The sequence below is a fragment of the Curcuma longa genome, chromosome 9 (genome assembly GCF_044706935.1).
Source record: "Curcuma longa cultivar G26 ecotype Majalengka, Jawa Barat chromosome 9, ITB_CL_G26_1.1, whole genome shotgun sequence".
Taxonomy (NCBI): domain Eukaryota; kingdom Viridiplantae; phylum Streptophyta; class Magnoliopsida; order Zingiberales; family Zingiberaceae; genus Curcuma; species Curcuma longa.
In genome coordinates this window covers 8303514-8325906 of record NC_133869.1, presented here as the reverse complement: position 1 = coordinate 8325906, position 22393 = coordinate 8303514, and the positions used below count along the sequence as shown (strand labels likewise).

At 36.2% G+C, this 22393-nt stretch overlaps 3 protein-coding genes across 7 annotated transcripts; 1 reads left to right on the top strand and 2 right to left on the bottom strand.

The window, feature by feature from the left end:
* On the bottom strand, positions 1-4857 carry LOC141834921 (LRR receptor-like serine/threonine-protein kinase RPK2; the record flags this gene model as incomplete). Of its 4 annotated transcripts, none has more annotated exon segments than XM_074722315.1 (4): positions 1-120; positions 750-897; positions 1021-1137; positions 1374-4857. In XM_074722315.1, a coding segment is annotated over 1 exon segment (3357 nt). In that variant the 5' UTR covers positions 4748-4857.
* A 4109-nt stretch (positions 4858-8966) lies between these two features.
* Positions 8967-16212, bottom strand: LOC141835149 (putative mitochondrial-processing peptidase subunit beta, mitochondrial). 2 transcript variants are annotated; one of them, XM_074722580.1, is made up of 9 exons: positions 15553-16212; positions 14307-14471; positions 14029-14166; positions 13803-13954; positions 13608-13716; positions 11426-11524; positions 9962-10027; positions 9740-9851; positions 8967-9248 (listed from the first exon to the last, which is right to left on the bottom strand). In XM_074722580.1, exons 1-9 carry the CDS (start codon positions 16201-16203, stop codon positions 9118-9120), a joined length of 1623 nt encoding a protein of 540 aa, XP_074578681.1. In that variant the 5' UTR covers positions 16204-16212; the 3' UTR covers positions 8967-9117. The 2 variants fall into 2 exon arrangements, with proteins under 2 accessions (XP_074578681.1, XP_074578679.1); XM_074722578.1 differs by having other exon boundaries at positions 9744-9851.
* Positions 16213-18003: 1791 nt separating this feature from the next.
* LOC141834886 (uncharacterized) lies at positions 18004-22303 on the top strand. The gene is made up of 3 exons (XM_074722275.1): positions 18004-19416; positions 20587-20960; positions 21429-22303. The coding sequence occupies exons 1-3, from the start codon at positions 18627-18629 to the stop codon at positions 22125-22127; spliced, it is 1863 nt and encodes a 620-aa protein (XP_074578376.1). The 5' UTR covers positions 18004-18626; the 3' UTR covers positions 22128-22303.
* The last annotated feature ends 90 nt before the right edge of the window (positions 22304-22393 follow it).

The following is a 22393-nucleotide window of genomic DNA, read 5'->3' as shown; positions in this document are numbered from 1 at the left end:
TGAACTTCTCCACATGAACTGACAGAGTAAGATGGGCAATGCCTTTCACTCGCTGTGGTAGGTATCTCTTGTTCCCACGAATAAAATCTGGAGGCTCTCCCACTATGCCAGTCAAAGCCCCTAAATTTTAGCAAGATTTCAACACCTAAGCAATCTCAGAGTACACATTCAATAAGTTGCATAAACACCAGAAATGCATAGTACCAGTAATAAGCAACTTGCTGAAATACCCTTCTTACAATGGAAACCAGTTTAAAATAAGACTTGAAGACTGAAGCTAATCAGATCCTAGAAGAACACTATACAACCAATGGTTGTAAAAATATGCACCATCATCCAAATATATACTACAATATTGGGCCTGAGCATAGTTAAAATGATGAGATTTGTAACAAACAGCAGAAAAGTGAACAATTTCAAAGTTTTAAAAAAATCATTGCCTGCATACTAGAGCACTTTGAGTTTATTGTCATAAAAAATCTGGTGAAGATAGTGATATTTGTGTTTGAAAGAAATGCTACAGATGCTGCATGTTCAGATAGCATCATGGTGCTTATCATTGTGTCTCTTGCAGATTTTGTTATCAACAGATGCCCCTTGACAAAGCCAACCAACATATTTTGTGATGAGCTAGTTTGCTAAGCAGTCTAAGATATTTCAGAAGTGAACAATTTAAATAAATAATCAGAAAACATTGACAGTATCAAGATCTGCTATCATTATCAGGCAAATGACAGGAGGAAACTGACCTCTTAGACGGATCTTTGTGGGAAAGAATTCCAATGGATACTGCTTATACCAGTCAGGTTATCATGAAACTCAACAGGCAAAAACTCTAAGGTATTGTATCCTTGGGAAAGCTCAGTTACTTCAGTGGGAAGGCAGACAAATAATTACCTGTTGTTGAATTATGTTTAGGATTAGCAAGAAACAAGAAGTAGAAGTTATTGAAAAATATCTGGTCATAGGTCAGTGCAACAGAGTTTATCAAGTTGAAGTATATGTGAACCAAACAAATACAAGATAAAAGTCAGTTCTTTTCTCCCTGGTGCCTGTAGGTACGGAACATGACTTTCTTAATCTCAAGTGCATATGAAGGTTCCAATTGATGGATGAATATTCATCCTTGAACTCTACCTATTAAAATTCAGAATGCATTAGTTGTTGAAGCTTTAAATACTATTTTTAAATTTGATTAGTCTAAAAAAATCTTAATGCGACTTGCATATTCTGCCTATGGGTTTGATGTCTAGCAAGCACATAATCGGAAAGAACAGAATATGGATGAATAAAACTCCATTTTTCTTATGTGACACAAGCATGCAGAGACATTAAGATCAACGTGATAACTAGCCAAATGAAGCATATTATACCATTCCAGATGAATACATTAGCCACACCCAAAATGTGGAGGTTGGAGTTCTTTTAGTCTTCGAACAACTTGCTTCATTGAGGGCCTAATAGAAAGAGAATCAACAGTACACTTCACGCCCAAGTGCAAGGTTTCCACCAGATCATCATGGGGAGCCACATCCCAAAGCCCTTCTGTGAAAAACTCACGGACCCGGCCTTTTTGCAATAACATGGATGCCCAAGTTACTATGTTAAAACCATTCCCATAGGGGGAGAAGGAAGGATCCAGTGCTTTCTTATCTGAAATTAGCTCCAATAGCACCACGCCATAGCTATAAACATCTGCTTTATCAGAAACACGACATGTCATGGCATATTCAGGAGCAACATATCCAAAAGTTCCAGCCACACCTGTAGTTGCATGGGTCTCAGAATTTCCTAGAAGCCTTGCCAATCCAAAATCTGAGAGATATGCATTAAATTCATTGTCCAACAATATATTGCTTGGTTTAACATCCCGATGAAGGATCCGGGGAACACATTCATCATGTAAGTAATTAAGAGCACAGGCAATGTCTAAAGCAATCTTGTGAAGCATCCTCCAATTTACAGGTCTTCTCAACCTTTCTTGTATAAATCTCTCCAAATTACCACCTGGAAGATAATTGTAAATCAGAAACATTTCAGAGTCACTAAGATGGTAACCTATTAGCGTCACAAGATTAGAATGCCGCAATCTTCCAAGAGTCTTGATCTCTGCATGGAACTGTTGAACACCTTGAAACCTTCCAACTGCGAGTCTCTTTATAGCCACTAGAACCCCTGGTGAAATTTCAGCCTTGTATGTGGCTCCAAAACCTCCACTTCCAATGCAGTTGCTTGCGTTAAAACCTCCAGTTGCTCGTGCAACACTCTCATAAGTAAGTGGAACCCCAATATCCACAAAGACAGTCACCTCCTTTCTTCCAGAAGACCTAACAGAGGACCTATTGCCAGGAACACACTTTCTTGTGTAAATATAAAGGACAATCAGAGCTAAGAGGACTGAAACTATGGCTGCTGCTGACGCAATAGAAGCAATTTCAATAGAACTAAAGCCACCACTGCTATCATTGGAAGAGTTTGCTGATGCTGAGTCCATATATGACTGTGGACTATGGCTGCTCCCTTGCATATAAGATGAAGGAACAGAGAGAGAGTATGCAGGACAAGGTTGGAGAAGAGGGTTTCCAGAGACACTATCACATCTAAGTGTACTGGCATTAACAGGCCATGATCCAGACAAATTATTGAATGAAACATTGAATTTTGAAAGTGATGCAACGTTGGCGAACATTGAAGGAATAACCCCCGAAAGCTTGTTGTTATTAAGTACAAGGGCATTGAGATTTCTCATCTTCACAAAGCCAGTAGGAATATAACCAGCAAGGGAATTTGAAGACAGATCCAAAACCTGAAGAGAACGCAATTTATTCGTGTCAGGAGGAATGTGACCGCTGAAATTGTTACCAGCTAAGGAGAGATACTTTAAGCCTTTTAACTGTGTGATACTGGCAGGTATCTCACCCTGCAGCTGATTCCAACTCAAATTCAGACAAACAAGATTATTTAACAACCCAAAACTCGCAGGAATGGTTCCAGATATTTGATTCCTGGCAACATCCAGCACCACAAGAGACCGGCATATTGTACCTACTTCTGATGTAAATCTTCCATACATCATATTGTTGCTTAAGTTGATCACCAAATGACTCACCCTGCTGCACTTCTCCAATATAATAACAGACAGCGACCCAAAAAGATGATTCCCATTAGCGAGAAATACATAGGCAGTATTGTTCATGGACCTACTGGCGGCCAATGGTAAAGAAGAAAGAGTGCCAGTAAAATTATTGTTTGCCAAATTGTGATATATTGCAAATTCACCGCCAGGTTCAGAAAGAAGCCTTTCCAGATCTTTAAGTCTGCTGTAAGCAAAAAGAGAAACATAAGAAGAGGACAGATCATCTAATGTGATGTTAGATGAAGAGCACTCCTTGCTGCTAAATTTAGGGATGGAGGCAGACAATTGATTCCCGCTGACATCAAAGACATCCATACATGGCACTGAGAGCTCCTTGTTGAGCCAACCAGTCAATCTGTTTGAGCTCAAATTAAGAAATTTAAGTTTTTTGCATTGGGTAAATGCCTGTGGAATATGTCCTTGAAATAGATTCTGGCCTAAATTAACCATCTCCAGATTCTCACAGAGTCCCCAGTTGCTAGGAATCATCCCTTCAAATGTTGCCCTTGGTGCCCAAAGCACCCTAAGCTTCGGTAGAGCTGTGATATTTTCAGCAAGTCTTCCTTGGAAACAATTAAATTCATCAATATTAACAGAGCTCGAGGCTTTCTCATCTAGAATCGGACCATATTGACTCAGAACAATGACAGACAATTCTAAGCAGTTTCCTAGCTCAGCAGGTATATATCCACTCAGGCTGTTCCTCGAGATGTCCAAAACCTGAAGCTTTTTCAATAACCCGAGATCAGGAGGAATAAAACCCTCAAGAAGGTTGGAAAATAACAGTAGAAATCGCAACTCAGTGCAATTGCCTAAATTGGACGGAATGCTTTCCGTAAGCAAATTTCCAGACAAATCCAATATTTGCAGACTCCGGCTCCCAAATCCTAGCTCATCAGGAATCGGACCTCCAAGCCCATTAAAAGAAAGATAGAGCTCTCTAAGCTTGGACAAACCACCAAAAAGTTTCGGAATTGTTCCGTTGAGCTGGTTGCCGGACAGGTCTAGGGTTTCTAAATCCACGCATCTCGAGAGGGAAAGTGGGATCTGACCTTTGATCAAATTGGAAGCCAAATTTAGTACACGCAAGCGTCGGGGGAAGTGTGAGGGCAAGCCACCGGAAAGCGAGTTGCCCTCCAGATCAAGTACTTCCAGTTTCTCCAACCCCCAGAGATCGCCCGGGATCTCTCCATCAAAGTCATGGAACGGCAAAGAAAGCACCCTGAGTTCTGAGAGACTCCGTAGGGACGAACTAAGTGTCCCAGCCATCCTACGTTCGAGATCGCTGCAACTGCGCCGATAAGGGCTGGATCGGGAGCAGGGGAGCTTAAAGGCACCGCCTTTCGCAGAGATATTAACAGAAACGATCCGTGACCGTCCGTCGCACTCGACTCCAGGCCAAGAGCAGTGGTCGGCGTCAGAACCCCATACTCCAAGCAATCTAGCAGGGTCGGAAGTAACGCAGCTTTTGAACTGCAGCAAGCTGGATCTCTCCACCCCACGAGGGTCCGGACCCCTAGCGTCTCGGCCTTCAGAGCAGGAGATCGCCACCAACAGGAGGAGCAGGAGTAAGGACACGAGGGTTTCAGCGGGAGCTCTCCGGCAGCTCATCGGCTTTGGACTGTGAAATCTTAGAGAGAGAATAGAAAGACGTAGAGAACTCTCACAGCCCTAACCCTAATCTTTACATGGAAGGAGGAGAGGGAGGCCGAGAGGAGGACGACGAGTCCAGGGAGGCAATAATATTATTCTTGCAAATTTGAGGATTTTGTTTTAAGAAGACTGACTGGCAATGAAGAAGAATGACAACATTATTTTCTCTTTTCCCCCTTAGAATTCTTTTATTCTCCATTTAAATCCATGTTCGTGGGGCCCAGTGAACCACGGTCCTCGAGCCAAACCGTGTGGCCCCTTGCAGCCATAAAAATTCAAAAATGTTTATTTCTATTTCTTAAATGTTTCTTGTTCTATGATTCTATGAATAAAAATTGATGAGAAGTTAATTAATAACTAATGTTTTTCTTTAAAAAAACAAAAACTTGACCTGGGGTAGTTACTATTTTTGTATGGTAAAGTAATTGTTTCAATCTGTTTTTTTTATATTTAAGCAAAAAACTAAAAGTAGATTTTTACAAGATATTTTATACTTTAAATATTTTAATTTTTTATTTTTATTTCAATTAGTGTAGCAATTATAAGTATGGTTCATAATTATAGCTACTGTAGTATAGGGTAATTTAATTGAGATATACAATAGCAAAATTATTTTAGAAGGAAAAAATATAATAAAATGTTTTTTAATATTTTTAACAAAAAATATATTAAAGTATTTTTAATAGTTTGCTAAATAGTGTGTGATTTTAATGATAATGAATTTTTAATTTTCATCCAAAATTTTTATTATATCAAATATCTTTTTAAAAATTTATTAATAATTATATAATCTCTTCGGATAAAAACCCAACCCGATGAAATGGAGCCAAACTCAACCCAAACCAAGTCGCGGACGACGCCGTGGTATTGGTGACGAACCCTTGTCACTCGTCGGCATTGAGCGGAAGACAATAATAAAAGAGTGAGAAGAAGGTGAACAATAGATTATCCAATTTTGCATTTGAAGATTGTTAGGTTTTCTTTTACTCTCTTTCCATGTAGTTATGATAGGATTTCTAGATAGACTTATTCAAATATATCCTTCAAAATATTATCTATTAGAATATGTTATTAGATTTGTTATTAATTTAGATAAGGTCAATAAATTTATTAATAATTATCTTTTAATAAGTTATTAGATTTATTATATTGATTTAGTATTATTTTAAAATTATATATAGAGTTATTATGTAATTTTTTAAAAAAATAATAAAGGCACTAAAGTAAATATTATTTTGATTAATCAATTTTATTGATCAGTGAAGGTACGAGGATAGGGTTCCATCAATTTAGGGTTTCATCCACGATCGACGGAGATGGAGGCGGCCGGTGAAGAGGAGAAAGATGGGCTCTCGATTTACTCGGCAGGCCAGGTGCCGCCTTTCCTATTATCCACTTTGTCCTGTCTCTCTACAATATTTTTGATAGCATTTATAAAATCTTGTCCTTCTACGTTTATTTTATGTTAATTACCTGGTTTCATCAGGAGCAATCGCAGATTGACCTCGAATTGAGGCTTTTGGAAGCTCTAGAAATGTATCCTCCTTCTCGATTACAGGGTGAGTTCGTTGATCCTAGACTTTGTGGTTGTAAAGCTTAAAATTTTCACATTTCTAAGCTTGTCTACTGCTTTTCTTTATGTGGCGATCTTTGTTGACGCTCAATCAATAAAAGTGTTGTTGTGATCCTGGATTGAAGACATGTGAGTAGGAATCGTCGTAGCTATTAACTGGTGTCTCGTCAGGAGAAAATTACTAGTTAAACTACCATAATCCCTGATTTCCTGCATATAAATAATTTAATTGTTTTACTTTTTCAATGCTGAACCTAATTTGAAAGGCAAACTATCGTAACTGCACTACGTGGTCATAATGTAGCTGGTGATGGTTCAAGTTCAGCGTGACAAACTTAAAACTGATCGCTCTTACTGATGAATTTATGATATCTAAAGTTCCTTCATCCAAACAAATATTGTTACTCAGTGTTCAAATAGTTAATCGATCACTATCAATCTCTTAAGTGTCTGTTATAGGACGAATATCGAATTTTGACATATATAATTATTAATATTTAATGGGCCATTAACTGCAGGCTTTCACCATGATTTTGTTCTTCGTGGGCTGATGGAATATCTGATGAAGAGGTTTGATTAATTTGTTTATACTGGTATTGATAATTTTGTGCAAGATTTTCAGACTGAATAAAAAGATCTTGAAACGTAAAATTTGTTGTTCATTCTTGCAGCTGTGGTAAACAGTTCACATCGGAGGAAGTATTGCAGTTGTTGATCACTTTTATAATTTAGAAGCAATGGTGAGAAGAAGCCCTTATAGTCTCTCCATCTCTCTCAGTTTCATTAGTATTGTTTTTTAAAAAAGAAAGGTAATGTTGGTAGTTGAAGTTTATTATTTCTCAATTTCACCATTTGCGCATGCAATGCAAATGTTAAAAACAGGCAATATTTTGTGACATTTATTGTATTATTATCAATGTTAATATCTACATGCTTGCATAGCTTCTATGATGCCTACTGCATTTATTTCTCCTTTTTTTTCTTCTATAGAGATTGCATATAATATGAAACATAGACATGGTGCACATGTACATGGTGTGAAGTTTAGAAATCCAATAGTGTTAACTTGATTTTGATGACCAAATTCTACAATGATATTTTTACCAACTATGTGGAAAACTGAAAATATTGAGCATAACAAAACCAGTGATGAGAATTTGGTAGGGCAAGTTCAATGCAGCGTAATTGTCATGCTTGTGAAACCTAGAACATAAACTGCTACCTTGAGAAACTATATAAACGACTAGAAGACAATTGGCAATATATCCCCCAACTCTTTGGCGCCCACCATACTGAGCTTGTCAAATCCGAGATATTACATAACACAAAGGGTTAAACGTCACTGATATGAAGGTACTCATTTTGAGTATTACTGGTGACAACTAATTTATTGATTTATGATAGTAATTTATCTTTTGCACACAATTATTATAGATGAAGTGCAACCAGGCCAACAGTGGTGATGATCTAGGTATTCATGAAATAGCTGTATTCTGAGGTCTGTAAATTTCGTCTATTTCATGAGTTGAATAACTTAACTGGATATCAGAAATACTTACATTTGTTTGCCAATTGGATATCAGAAATACTTACCATTTGTTTGCCACTTTAAGAACAAACCTCAGGTATTTCATGGCACATAGGGCTAAATGTCACTGATATAAAGTTGCTCATTTTGAGTATTACTGGTCATAGCTAATTTATTATTTCATGATAGTAAATTTTCTTTTGCACGCGATTGTTGTAGTTGAAGTGCACCCATGGCAACAGAAATTGTGACCTAGTTGTTCATTAAATATCAGTATTCTGAGGTCTGTTATGAAAGAAAATATTGGGGAAATCTAAAGGTAGTTGGCTGTCTAGACGGTGTGTGTTGAATTTTTATCTTTTAGGCTGAGTGCAAGCCTAGAGTTTTTGTAATCAATCTGAATTGTTATATATTTTATATCTGAATTGATAACATTAAAAAAACTCTCAAATCGACTTCATTCAAAAGGGATTGATAACCTTTTAGATTTCAACTAATCTAACTAATCCAGTCTTAGTTTGTAGTGGAAAATAGTTATCAAAATGTATATTTCTTTATGCATATTTGAAGGCAATCAAAATTAAATTCAAAGGTAATTGATTCTTTTATTACTCAAACTGAAACTACATTGAATAAATTAAATTAAAGTTAATGGATTTTTATATTACTCAAACCGAAATTAAATTGAATTATTTGTTATTTGATTAGATTTTTCATATTCAATATTGGATGTTAAGGAATGGTAGTCGAGACTTGGACCACTTTGTTCTTTTGTGTGATTTTTATTTCAAGTGGAATTCTTTAGCTGGTTTACCACGGCACTGAAGTCTTTCACGTGCTCTTACCGTTGGACTTGGAAGACGATAGGAAAGAGGCATCTATTTTTTTGAACGCACATGTTGGAAATTACCTTTGAGATGTCATAAACAAGAAAAGCTCACCAGACCACCATGACATAAACGATAGACTAATTTCCAAGTGGTATTTATTCTGAACAAAAAAACATTTATTATGTACACAAGTAATAAAAGACAACCTTCCAACGAAACAAGATAGTTTTATTGGCCGCAAAAAAGTGAATTTAGATTGTATCTGGCATTCATTATTTAATTTAGGAATGTAACAGCAAATGTGGTGTACATGTAAAAAAAGTAAAATCGTTCTCAGATATTCAAAGTTTCACAGTGATTCATGATCACTAACAAGAATGGAAACGGCCGGGAAAAATCACAAACCGAGAATGTAAACAATAATAAAAAATGAAAGCAGAATCAATATCGAAGCAAGTAGGTGCGGCGCCTGAACCAGTTGTAATCTGGGAGCCCTTGGATGGGTCCCATGGCTGCAATTGCAACGTCCTGTCATGTCCAGGTAGAAAGGGTCAGATGAAGAATATATGCATGAAAGCCAGGGTAATTTCAACGCCGCGATGTGATTATTTATCATTTCTTAGTCAAAAATAGAACAATTTAACCCAATTAAGCATTCCCATGTTAAGTTCAAAATAACAGATTCTGACAGAGCAAACACTAAATGATTTTTTTTTATAATTTTTATATTTGATGGGCAAATTTGGTTCATAAGAGTTGCTAATTTATTCCTAATCAATTCTTATGGAATAATTAATCATTATGTTTTGGTATATTCGAATAACAAATTCCGACAGTAATTATTCATTCTAAACCAACTTAATTAACTCCTTTCCTCCATCAACCTGAGTAATAATTTATCAAGAATCATTACCTGGACCAACAATCGAATGTATATAGCAACATGAAGCAGCTCATAGCATAACCATTTGTCTATTTATGAAAAAAGCATGTATTAGAGGATGAGAAAAATTATCACTTTACCTGATCAAAAATAAAGCGGTTTGCAACACGTTTGACAGTGCTCGCATCAACAGCATCTATCCTTGCAAAAAGCTCAGTTACTGGGATTCTTCGACCATAAGTGAGCAACTGTCACCATGGAAAACAAGGGTAAATTATGAATTTAATGTGATTGAAGTTTTTGTTAGAAAAGGGATTGAAAAAAAAGAACAAATAACTCCAACGAAATAATTCTTTACCTGTCGGCCGATATCCTCGGCAACAGGGCTTGTACCATCCATATGAAGTTGAAGAGAAGATTTTAACTGCATCAATCACGTATTAGTCATTTCTTACAGAGTCTGCTTAAAATATATCAAATAGAAACGACCTGTTCTTAAGTTTCCAAATTGATTGATACCTCTTATGCAATTAGGAATCAAATAAAATGAGAAATGACAAACGCACAGTTTGTTAGATAACTAAAATTAAATGGTTCTGCAGCAAAGGTACCATCTGAAATTCATCTTTACCCATCTGAGTGGATTTCATCTCTTCCTTTCTTTTTGAAATAAATAAACATTTCATCAGATGTATGATATGGTAGCAGATTTATTTCCTATGATCCAATAAGCATATGATCCATTTTTAACACTATTCCAATCAAACTCAAAGGATATTGGACCATAGATCAAATCCTTTATTTAAAGCACAGATTTGCCAGCATAGTAACCAGAGAGAATCCATGAGTCTAATGTATCACAAAATTTGCAGCATATGAAAATTAAGGTTTGAGGGTAATTTCAGCTCTAAGTTTCGAAACATTCATACAAAAAAAGAAAATGGAAAACTAAGAAATAGTAAAATAAATATTTGCCAGAGGTGTTGAAAAAGCTAGTCTGATGCAACCCAGGATTTTGGTCGTCTTCAGATGTGGACAATTATCAGATTTTTAAATGAATATGCGAAAGAAAAACCAACATGAGACCATTTTATTTAAAAAGGAAAACATAAATATCCACTGTAACAATTATTTTAAAGACATCCAATAAATTGGGAAATATTGAACAACATAACCAGAACCATCCCTTACCCATTTGATTCAAATCTTAAATTTTTTCTTTTTTGAAAAAAAAAACACAAGAGAATTCAAATAAAATTATTAAAATATATGAAAAAAGGGAACAGGGAAGGTTAGAAACACAAACAATCCCATCCTCATTTGCATCAGTTGTCCAATTCAGAAGTTTTTCCGAGCCCTTAACCCTCAGATGTTGTACATTGCAAGGAAGATTTTGTACCCAACAAGCCTAAATAAGAATCCTTAGATGTATTCGCATATTATAAATCCTTCAGGCATACATATATATACAAGTCAAGTATTTCTTCTTATGTCCAGAAAACTCAATGTGATGATGATTCTTATTCAAGTCAATACTCATACTTTGAACTGTATATTGGATCAGTCATTGTGGAAGCCTATTATTTCAAGAAAAGGGAAATTTCCAGCAGAAGTTACAAAAATGTGTGTTAACGACAAAGCTGTGTTAATATAGGTTATTTCAGTATTGCAATACATTTATCACAAGATAATAAACTTTTCAGGGAATTTCATTATTTATATTTCCCCTAATAGAAGAAACACATACTGTGCCATGAAAAATGATTTAAAGAACAACTATCTAGTGTTTCAAATGATTAAAACGAAGATTTTGATGATCTACCAGATTGCGTGCTCGAATAACATCAGCTTCGGAGACCCTGTAGGAGAGCTTGCTTATCTCATGCATAATTGCATAGGCCAAGTCATCCAAACAATCAGGCTGCTCAAAAAATGGGAAAAGCGGTTAGCCACAAAGTCAGCTTTGAGAAGAGCCGGATGTATAGTTAAGTGCTATAGGTAACTGCAGAATCCATTTGTTTCATTCAATTTAACTAATCACCATTTGACCACAGATGTTTTATAACATAAAAAAGTATAGCATCTGTACATTGCAAATTTTCAGAAAAAGTTAAGTTCGACAAGCAAGCCAAAAGCAAAGATCTTTAGAGTTCAAATATCATATAACACCATAGAAAATAAACAGAACCAGCAAGTCCATGTTTTCCAAAAAAAGATAATTCATAATCAGATTTTATAATAATTTGGTGTGGATAAAGCATAATTAACCTCATTCCTGTATATCATCAGGGCAAACTTGCAACCAGATACTTATGATACAGTACAAAATCCATTTCCAAACAGGAGTATGAGACCAAGAGCCAATATGTTACATGATAACTAACAATTTTATATCATCCAGGAGGCAGCAATAAAGCAAATTGCTGCAAGTTTCTTTCATATGGCCTCACTCTTTAAGTGTGAATATCAACATATGACTTTAACTAAATAATTATACATTTCAATATAGCATAAGCGCCAACAGATGCCTGAGTCTCTGACTAACTAGATATCAGAATAGAACCCCCAATAACTGATTACATTAGAGCAACCATTTTCATGAATGAGTTTAAGGTCCGCTAGAAGTATATTTTCTCATCTGAATCCCACTACATATAGGATTCAATTAATCCACTAGCAAACATGAACATAATTAACTGCATCCAGGTCTTATCAGATTTCCCTAGACCATGGTCATTACTGGCATTCAATCACCTAGATTCTAGTATAAATCACAATAAACCCAAGGCAATTTATTAGAGTAGTAGATTTCTAGACACTCACCTGATTGGACAATTTGGTGCATCACGAACCTGATTGGACACTCACCTTTGTGCATAATGTAAAATATCCATGCAAATTGGAAGAGTATTTCCAAAAGCTAAAAACATGTTTTAGGTTGGACATTGAACCAAATCAAATTAAGGATGCCAAGTAGCTGATCCACTTCAGAACAACTAAAATTTCAGTATCTATAAACTTTGGTCACTTGTGGATCAATTAGCATTTAGAAAATCAACAAACAATCAACAAGACAATCCAGAATTTTGCTGATCCAGGCTGATCCCAACAGAGCCATTGAATTTACAACTGGTTTCACCGACAATTAATTCTATTTTTTTTTAACAATATTGAACCATTTCAGATTTCAAGCTAACTATTTTCAAATATATTATTGCTAAACGAACAACAGGAAGAATCAAAGTAGGTGCCAGCACAGCAACTACAGAAGAGAAAAATACTAGCTAAAAATTTCCAACTTATCCTTGTTTGAGAATCATAGTAAATACAAAAATGTACAACAGTCAAAAACAGAGATTGAGTGAAAGATGGAATTTGGGGCATCAACACTATAGGGCACCAAGAACTCCCCAAAGTAGCAATTCGCATAAGTACTTTATTTTCCATATAATACAAATGCATATGTCCATATGGTTTAATAGTCAATTAGTAGGTACAACATATGCATAGATGTCACACACATTCATTGTCTGCAAAACTCTCTTAAGCTATATTATTTACACAAGGTCTTTGACTATGTATAATGTTTTATTCTTCACTCTTTTTCTGAAATTTTATCCAAAACAAGCATCTATAAATAACAATACAGTGATTTTCCCTGATCTTTATAAACTCTAGTGTGCATCTATAGAAACCTTGCTTTGACAATACAAAACAGCATATAAAAAATAGATATCCTCAAACTTCTGTTGATATTTGGTATTTATAAAAAAACTCTCTAAATCAGAACTGGTACTGTCTCAAATGCTTCAACAACAAAATAATCAATAAGTTGGCCAACATAGCTAATAATATGTAGACTATGCATTTTCAATTTTTTGAATCATCAGTAGCAACAAGATCTATAACAAAGTTGATCATATGCTAAAATTATAAATCATGGTTAATGACAACAAATATTATTATAGATTAATCTTAGATGGTAGATGACATAATTAAAAAACCTTGGCAACAGCATAAACACCAAAGAGACCAGTATCTTTGTAGTTTGTATTAAAGGCCATCACACTTTCAGCAATATCATTGATGGCAATCCTTTGGGTCAACTCTGAACTGCATAAAATCGCAGTAACCAATCAACACAAGCAGAAGCATGGATCTTGAATAGCATAGCACCATACCAAAAGTTAGTAACTCACCCCGCATGCTTTCCACCATGAGCATTCTTATTCCAAGAACCTAACATAGATTGCATAACCATTAAAGCAACGGAGTCTGGATCTGTCCAAGATGCCCCACTAAATGCAACCGCAAATTTCGCAAGTGGAATGTCATCATCAATTATCCTAACCTGGAAATGGGATAATTAAATAATTAAGAATAAATTCAGTTAAAAGGGTAATATCTTAAATTAAACTTTCCCACCTCAGATCCAGTGAAAATAGCTGGTTCCTTCTCGATCAACTGGGTCGCTGTAGTAGGATTATCTGACAGTTTCATGAAGAGCTTTTTGGCCTGCTCAACTATATCATTGTGCTTAACAGCACCGGCAGCTGATATGACCTACATTGCCATAGAAAAAAACATCCCTTCTCATTAAATGTAAATTCGGCTAACAATGGAATATTAGAACATGTCAATTGAGCCAATACAATCCTTATAAATAGAAATATTAACTTAGTCTGGCCTAATGGAAAACAAACCATTCTAGGGCTGGTGTAGTGAGATGAGATATATTTCCTAAGGTGCTCTTTAGTAATTGTCTTGATGTTTTGAGCAGGTCCAAGGATTGTCCTTCCAAGTGAGGTGTGCTGGAAGGCAGTCGCATGCAAATGATCAAAAATAACTTCCTCATTTTGTCCCTCCACCTGGATGAAAATCATAGACAGAATGGATTATTACAGTGGCAGTAACCAATGATATTAAAGGATTTTATTGATGATATCTATGTTAAAATAAAAGTACATTTAATTGAAGATATAACTTTCCCCAAAAAGGGAAAGACTTCAAGAGAGACATTAAAATGGAAAAAATATGAGAACTTTAGAAACCATTTTGCAGTTGCAAATCCTGGCAAAGAGAGAATTGGCATTTTCCTTACATAATGGAACAAAAAAAATCAGAAAATTACTTATAAATCATTTATAATAATATGATTCCAAGAGGTACGAGAGCAGTAAGAGCATTAAAGAAAGGTTATTAGAAAACGCACGCACACAGATGCCATTTTTATTGAGGACACAGACAGAAAGATTTGCTTCAGTTAGAGATACATAATTCCCACTTGTTGCAAAAAGGTATATAGGAATGGTTTGTTTCAATTAAAGAAAAGTAATTCCAACAGATAACATTACAGTAATTCTGTCCGTTCTTCAGAATATTTCCTAATAGTCCTGGATATGTTGTTCTCACTACTGCTCAGTCTAACTGTCACATTTTGGTACAGCAACCTATTGCAAGTGTTTAACCTTAAGAAATTCGTTATTTAACCTGATAATTCTTGTCACTGAAATTTCTTATGTTTTAATTGTTTTCTTCTTCATTCACTTTTGAATTTTCTTGTTAATTGAAACTGGATCAGTAAATATTAAACAACAATCCAAATTTTAGACACAAAATCATAATCAACTAAAAGATAAACAATAGCAAGCACACCAAGACTATACAAATTAAACAAGCCATGTAATATGATCTTCAAGGATGATAGAAATTATCAACTCAGATCTATGATATTTGATAATTTTTCTTCTCTGTTTCCTCAAAGAAATTGACCAATTCAAGGAATTGTTATGAAGCAATAGGTAACAAATTATAGAAGTCATTTCACCAAGAATTTTTTTTTAATTAAAAGCAAAAAAGTAGATAAAAACTATAGATAGCATTGATGTGAATACTATGCAAAAGATTTTTACCACTGAGCAGGTAAAAGATGCTGGGTTTCGGCTTTACCTCTTCCATCTCTCTGAGGATAACATTCCGCTCCCTCTCAATTTGCTTCTCATCAAAGCGTGAATTCTGCAGTATGTCGGCAAGGATTTCGAGCGCCTTGGGCACATCCTTATCTAACACCTTGGCGAAATAGGTTGTCTGCTCCCTTGTAGTGTAAGCATTCAGATGCCCGCCCATGTTCTCAATCTCCTCCTCCAGCTGCCGCACCGTCCGAGACTCGGTGCCCTTGAAGATCATATGTTCCAGGAAATGGGCGGTCCCATTCGTGTCCTCCGTCTCAAATCGACTTCCAGCGTCGATCCACACTCCGACGGTGGCAGTACGGGCTGCGAGCGTGGACTCGGTGGCGATGCGGAGGCCGTTGGGGAGTGTGGTGACGCGGGTCTCCGGACCGGCGAGGATGGAAGTATGATCAGCGATAGCGGGATGGGGTGAGGCGTAGCGGAGGAATCGGGGGTCGGGATCGTCGAGTCGCCGGATCTTTGAACTAACGGCCTGGGCGAGTCGATCGTACTGCATCACGGGGGGTCTAGCGGGCGAGGTGGATAACTCCGCTGCATCGTGAGAAGCGAGAGCCGCAGCAGTGGAGGCAGATCGGCCGGAGAGGAGGAGTGGACGGCGAGAGAGCGCGAGGAGCTTCCGAATCGCCATGGCGACGCCCTAGGGTTAGCTGTTGACGAATTTACAACTGCAATGGCGTGTATATAAACTGAACCAAAGCGATCGATCGGATATTCCATATTCACATTTTTTTCAATAATAATAATAATAATAATAATTTCTTTTTATCTCATATTATTGTATTTATCATCATTTTCCTATTTTATCTTTTATTTTATTTTCTATTTTATAGATGTAGTTCATCATTCTAACAAAAGAATGATAAATAACACTGACAAAATTATAGAAATAAATTATTAATAATAAAAAAATCATTCTAATTTTAAATATACAATGAATTATATTTGGCGCTGCATATAATAGATTTTTAAAAAATGAAATGTCATGTGACCTAATAGATTATTTGCAATCAACATATTTATATACGTAACTATAAATATAATTTTCATAATTGTTAATGTTTTTTAACTATATGCATAAAAAATAAACACCTATACTCTAATGCTTTTGTAAATTAGTATGAAAGAGTTCTAATGTATGCATATTTTTGAAATTTTATTCACTCGAAAATAAAACATAAATTATTTGAAATTAAATAAGTAATAAAATTTTATATCTCTCCATAAAAATTCTTCATCAATAATTAATAAAAACATATTCAAAACCTTAATTATCATAAAAAATATCTTAATAAACATTAACCGAAAGATCCTTGTTCCTGTTGAGATCCGCTCCTGAATGCGCTGACTCTTCTCAACATCACACTTGGATGAAAGTAGGCGAAGAGGAGACCGTGAAGCTGCTTGAACATGTAATCACAACGATCGTGAGAAGGAAAGTCAAGGGTTGTCCTGACGAACCACTCCGATGCTTAAGTCAGTTCATAAAAGAGAAAAAATACGGAGAAGAAAGATAATGGAAAGTAAAGATTGTGAGAGCGCATACCTTTCTCCCTTATAGAATCAACCTTATATATGGGTTTAGGAAATCATGTCACATCGTGAGTATGGTTGAGGTCCATCATTGTTATAAATTTGTCAAGAGGTATGGTATATTAAGGGTATGTGTCTCATTGTTGATTTGTATCTGAGGAGTCATGTCATGTACATCTGTGAAACATTACCATGATTGGTTGTACAAGCGCCAAGAGGACATTCATAACCATATGATGGGGGAGTGACCTTTCAAGGGACAAGACAAGGAGAGTCGAAGGGCATCGATTTGGTTCGGGTGGATGATTCCGCATCGAGAATTCGAATCGGGCTTCAGAGTGAGAGTTAACATAGAGCCGAATTAGTCCGGGAGATCCGTTTCCTTGAGAACTCGACTCGATCTTTAAGTCGGCTTGGTTGATTCGAGAGTCACCTTGGAGGATTCGGACTCGTCCTACGGAGGGCTTCCACTAGATTCCTGACCCGACTCAACCCACACAACTCGACTCGGGGATCAATATGCCGGGGGATTCAGCTCGATTCAAGCTCTATAAATCACACTGGATCGAACTCGATAAACTACTTTCGGATTTAACTAATCACAACCCACTCCTTACGACCATAACAATCCTGATCGTTAATTTAAGAAATACGAGAAGTAAATTGTCTTTAAATTCAGTTTGCTCATTTGTTTTCGATTTTATCTATTCAGTAATTCCATCGCTAATGCGAAACGTCAAGTGGGACCCAAAGAAATATGCTTCAGAAAAAAGTACGTGAACTTAAAAAAATAAAAATTGTGAAGGTAAGAAAACGATGAAAAATGTACGTTTTCTTTAGGTTCGGAATTCCATGCTTGGATGCGAAGGAAGAGGCGGGGCTGTGCGCTGGACTGATCCTTCGGCGATTGCGAGGTTGGTGTTCGGTATCTTCATCGTCCCAGAGTGATCGGAATCCCAGACTGTTGCCTCTGTTCATTCTATGGTCGATGTTCTTCTCAATTGGAATCGTAGCTTACTACCATTGACGTCAACATCTCACGCCAATATCGGTTGTTCCGCCATCCTTATTTATATTTTAGCTCAAAGATCGGATCTTTGGTGGTGACGGTTGATGTTGCCCGATTGGTCGGGCGGCTGCTGTATTTGTTTTATGTCAGCAATCGGGGGTTAAGTTCTTCTGGAGCTCTGTTCTAATTAGCTTGAGTTATCCGGGTCTTCCGCTATTTTTCAATTTCTCAGATTTGGAGGTTGTTCTTTTTCCGTGTAAATATGAGCGACTGTGGCATTGATCAAGTATCTTGTTGGGGTTTGATTGAGTGCGAAAAGATCAATTTTTTAGGTCAGGAATCTTTGCTCAATGTGTTTGTGTTTTTAATCTGCAAGTCGGAGTAATATGTAGCTAGCTGAATGCAAGTTTCTTTCAGAAGTTTTGTTTAGAACTGTCCAAGAAAGGATAAATTCTGCTAGAAATATTATTTTTCAGTTGAGCGAGAAAATCAGGGGTAATCTCATCTCATAAATGGACAAGCAGCTCAATCATAAGATAGTTGCAGCTGGTTGCGATACTTTTCAAAAATTAGCTTCTAAACGAGATCCAGAAGATTATTCTGTGAGGGATGATAAAATTCCTTGCAAAACCCCAAGCTCTACGGAGTTTACAGTTGATGTTTTATCCTATGGAATGGTTCCCCGTCCTGTTAATGGAGTTTGCTTGATAAATTCAGCGGAGTATGTCAGTCATCGTGGATCCCTTCTTAGTTTGCAGCCATGGATTTTCAGGAAAGAAAGCTATCTAAGGGATATGGAAATAAAGAAAGTTGTTGAAGATTATTCTAAATTAAGAGAGCGTGAAATGGATGGTTTGGTGAAGAACTTACTCGGAGAGAGCACCTCAAGGAGAGTTAATTTGAGTCATGCTCATGGTAGAGGTCAAAGCTGTCTGAGAAGCAGGTGTTCTTGCCGTGGGACTAGTAAACCTCTTTCTTCCACAGAGGACTATCTCATCCCTCAGCTTTACAATGAAAATTTTGAATCTGAAGAGTTTCTTTTTGGTACAGTTCGTTCTTCCACCACACCAGGCATAAGACCATTTGTTACCGATGGAAGCAAGATAATTAGCAAATCTTGTTATGGACCTATGGACAACAATTTTGCTAGTGAATTAGACAACGAGATATATATGAAGAGTGTATCTGGGATTTCGCCTCTTCCTAAGTTGAGGGCAGCACAAAGAAATTGCAGGGAGACACCACATGAAAAATTAGTTCATTCCAACACTATAGGACCACTAAAGTTTGCTCATCATAAAGGTATCGTTGTTATCATTTACATTTTTGTAATGGCTATTTGTAGTGTAAGACTCTATCTTCTAAATTAACCAAAAATCTAATTCTTACAAAGCAATAGGAGTCCTCTATTTTTGAGTGACAATGTACAAATTTTGTCAGGCTATGGGAAGTAACCATCTACTATCCAATAATAGTTATTGGCATCATGCCATGTTTGATTATAAGTTATTTACAGAAACTAGGCTCTTGAGGTTTCCATAATTATTTCCAGAACTTTGTAAATTTTTCATGGTTGGTTAGTCAGCCTATCTGTGTTCTTTGCCCCTTAGTTCCTTAGATTTACAGGTCTTGTTCTTGCTACTTACATCTTGGTTAATTTTCTTGTCATAAAAATATTATCCTTTACAGTTTTTGGTAGCAAATTATGCCTCAAGTATGGAAGTGTATGCTCAATTTAGGAGCCCTGCCCTTGTGATTTACTTTGAATTTTGAAATGGTGTATTGATGTTCAGAAATAGGATTGTAACTTGGTGAAGGTTGGGCAAGCAATCCTAGCCAGAGGAAAGGATATTATGAGAACTAAGATAAAAGTAAATATTGTTGAATTTTCTTACAATGTTATGGAGAACTTTACAGCAATTTCCTCCTAGAAAGTTGGTTCAAGTAAGTTTAACTTGTTATAGTGCCTTTATATTTGTCATGATTGGCCTAAATCTTGGGATCAATTAAATGAATCTTATTCTTTGATTGAACTCTTTGCTAGGTTATATGACTAACAATATTCTATCTCTTAAATCATTTTTAGTTACATTAAGAATTGAACAGTCTCTCTCTACCCCTTGACACCTCAACTCTATTTGATTTAAACATAATAATTTTTGTCATTAGTGAATATGTACATATCATCGTAATGTGTTTTCCCCATTGTATCATTTGTTGGAGCTAAACCTAATTGCTTTGAGATAGTTTTTTTTATAAAACAAAAAAATTCTTTTTGGTAATCTCACACATTCATCTTAGTATTTGTCTTTGATACATTAATTTTTGAATGATTGTTTTTTGAATCCTTTGCAGTTTGACCTATAAAGTATGACATGTTTTCCTTTTATAAACTCTTTATCTCTCCAAAAGTGTGTGTGTGTGTATGTATATATTCTGCGCTTTGTTGATCAGCACATCTTTTGTTTCTAGATTCAGTTGATGCACTACATATCTTCTCTGTTGGAGTTAGCCTCGGACTCTTGTCGACTATACTGTCAAACAGAAAAGAAATAGATAATTTAAACACCATGTTGAAGAGTTCAGAGAACTTGGTCCAAGATTTGCAAGAGGAATTGGATACTCTAACTGTAAAAGAGTTGGCTAATGAAGTTATTGGGCACCAGAAGCCTAGTGACATGATTCTCAACTTAGAACCAGTTGTAAAGGATGACAATGATCAGGTATTCTTGCCTACGGAAGAGTCGAGGAGTGAAATAGAAGCAGAGCTTGAAATTGAGCTGGAGAAATTAGAAATGGGCATGAATTCTTCCATCTTTAGCACAAAAAAGTCAGTGCTTGATGAGGTAAGGCCGATGTTCTTTGCTTCCTTAACTGTATATATTCAAAACCAAACATTTATATAGAACCTACAGTTTGTTATGATGATTTGTATTTTGTTTAAATATGGTTCATCATAATCAATGAAATTCACTAAGTTCGGATCCCTGACCAACACCTTTTTCATTTAACTCATTCTTTATTATGATTAACTCGATACTATCAATTCTACTACTGAACAATTATGATCTGCTTTTGGCTTATTGCATTCTTATGCGTTTCAACTATGCTCTTATGCTATTTTTTGGAGGCAGTTCACTCCATATTCTTCCAAATTCATGTCAATATATTTTTTTCATCTGCATATCCTACATTGAGTGCACAAGAAAATCACTATAGGACCTATTGGCCTATGGAATTAAAGGATTTAAGTACTGATTCTCACATGTTATTATGGTTTTATACCTAACATATTAGTTCTGTTTTTATTTTAGCTTGATCTGGAACTAATAGCAGATGACATAGTTGGAGAACTAAAATCTGGTAGATTTTTTCATGACCAGTCTACTAATGCGAGTGACTTCACAAGCTCCACAGACCATGCACTCGATGCCAGTTATTCAGTTTCCCCGCGAGAGCTTAGCTTACGTCTGCACGAAGTGATCCAACTCAGGCTACAAGAACGGATTGAAGAGCTAGAAAGAGAACTTCAGCAAACACAGAAGCAACTCCATCTTGTGGAATCAGATTGCCTTGTCTCTCAAAGAGGTTTATCCAGCAGTGATGTGGGGTCTTCCTCAAATATGAATAGCCCAATTGGCACTGCAGGAGTCATTTCGTTAGCTCAGCCATTTTGCATGAACCTCAATGGAGATGCATACAATGAAGTTTACAGAGATTTCTCAAGGATGGCAAACATGGAGGAGAACCGGCCATTGACAACTAACTCAAAGGACCATATTGAATATTACTTACATTCATCTGATGAGAATTTGATATGGGAACCATTGTGGGATCAGAAGTTGAAGGACAAGGGATTGTTAACTACTCATGAGGTTCATGCAATGGATGAAGGTGACTATGTTGACGACCAAGAAATGAAGACATTAATCACACAGATATTGGAGAAAACAAGACAGGGATCACCTATTGTACAAGATGTTCAAAGAATGTTGTTTGCCTTGAATGATTAAACTGAAGGAAAAAATTGCTTGAGGGCTGAGTTTTTGGTTTGACTCATCCATCCTCATCAATCTAACTTTTTTTTCAACTTCCTAAATTCATTCTTTACTGTTCCTGTACAGCTTGTTCTAATGTATTCTCATAGCACATTTACCCTTTCGTGAGTAAATGTTAAATTTACATCAAACTTTTGAGTTCAAGTTTGATTTATTTTTGATATTGTTCATTGAATGGCCAACAAGAACCAATTCTAAAAGTGGGTTAATCTCCACATCAC

What these genes read in the sequence shown, in the direction of transcription:
- LOC141835149 (XM_074722580.1), bottom strand. Translation starts at nt 16,203, where the DNA reads ATGGCGATTCGGAAGCTCCTCGCGCTCTCTCGCCGTCCACTCCTCCTC. An exon ending in CATGGTGGAAAGCATGCGGG is followed by an intron (nt 13,717 to 13,802) that starts GTGAGTTACTAA and finishes GATTTTATGCAG; the next exon opens with TTCAGAGTTGACCCAAAGGA. An exon ending in CCGAGGATATCGGCCGACAG is followed by an intron (nt 9,852 to 9,961) that starts GTAAAGAATTAT and finishes CCATGGTGACAG; the next exon opens with TTGCTCACTTATGGTCGAAG.
- LOC141834886 (XM_074722275.1), top strand. Translation starts at nt 18,627, where the DNA reads ATGGACAAGCAGCTCAATCATAAGATAGTTGCAGCTGGTTGCGATACT. An exon ending in AAAGTTTGCTCATCATAAAG is followed by an intron (nt 19,417 to 20,586) that starts GTATCGTTGTTA and finishes TTTTGTTTCTAG; the next exon opens with ATTCAGTTGATGCACTACAT. An exon ending in AAAAGTCAGTGCTTGATGAG is followed by an intron (nt 20,961 to 21,428) that starts GTAAGGCCGATG and finishes TTTTTATTTTAG; the next exon opens with CTTGATCTGGAACTAATAGC.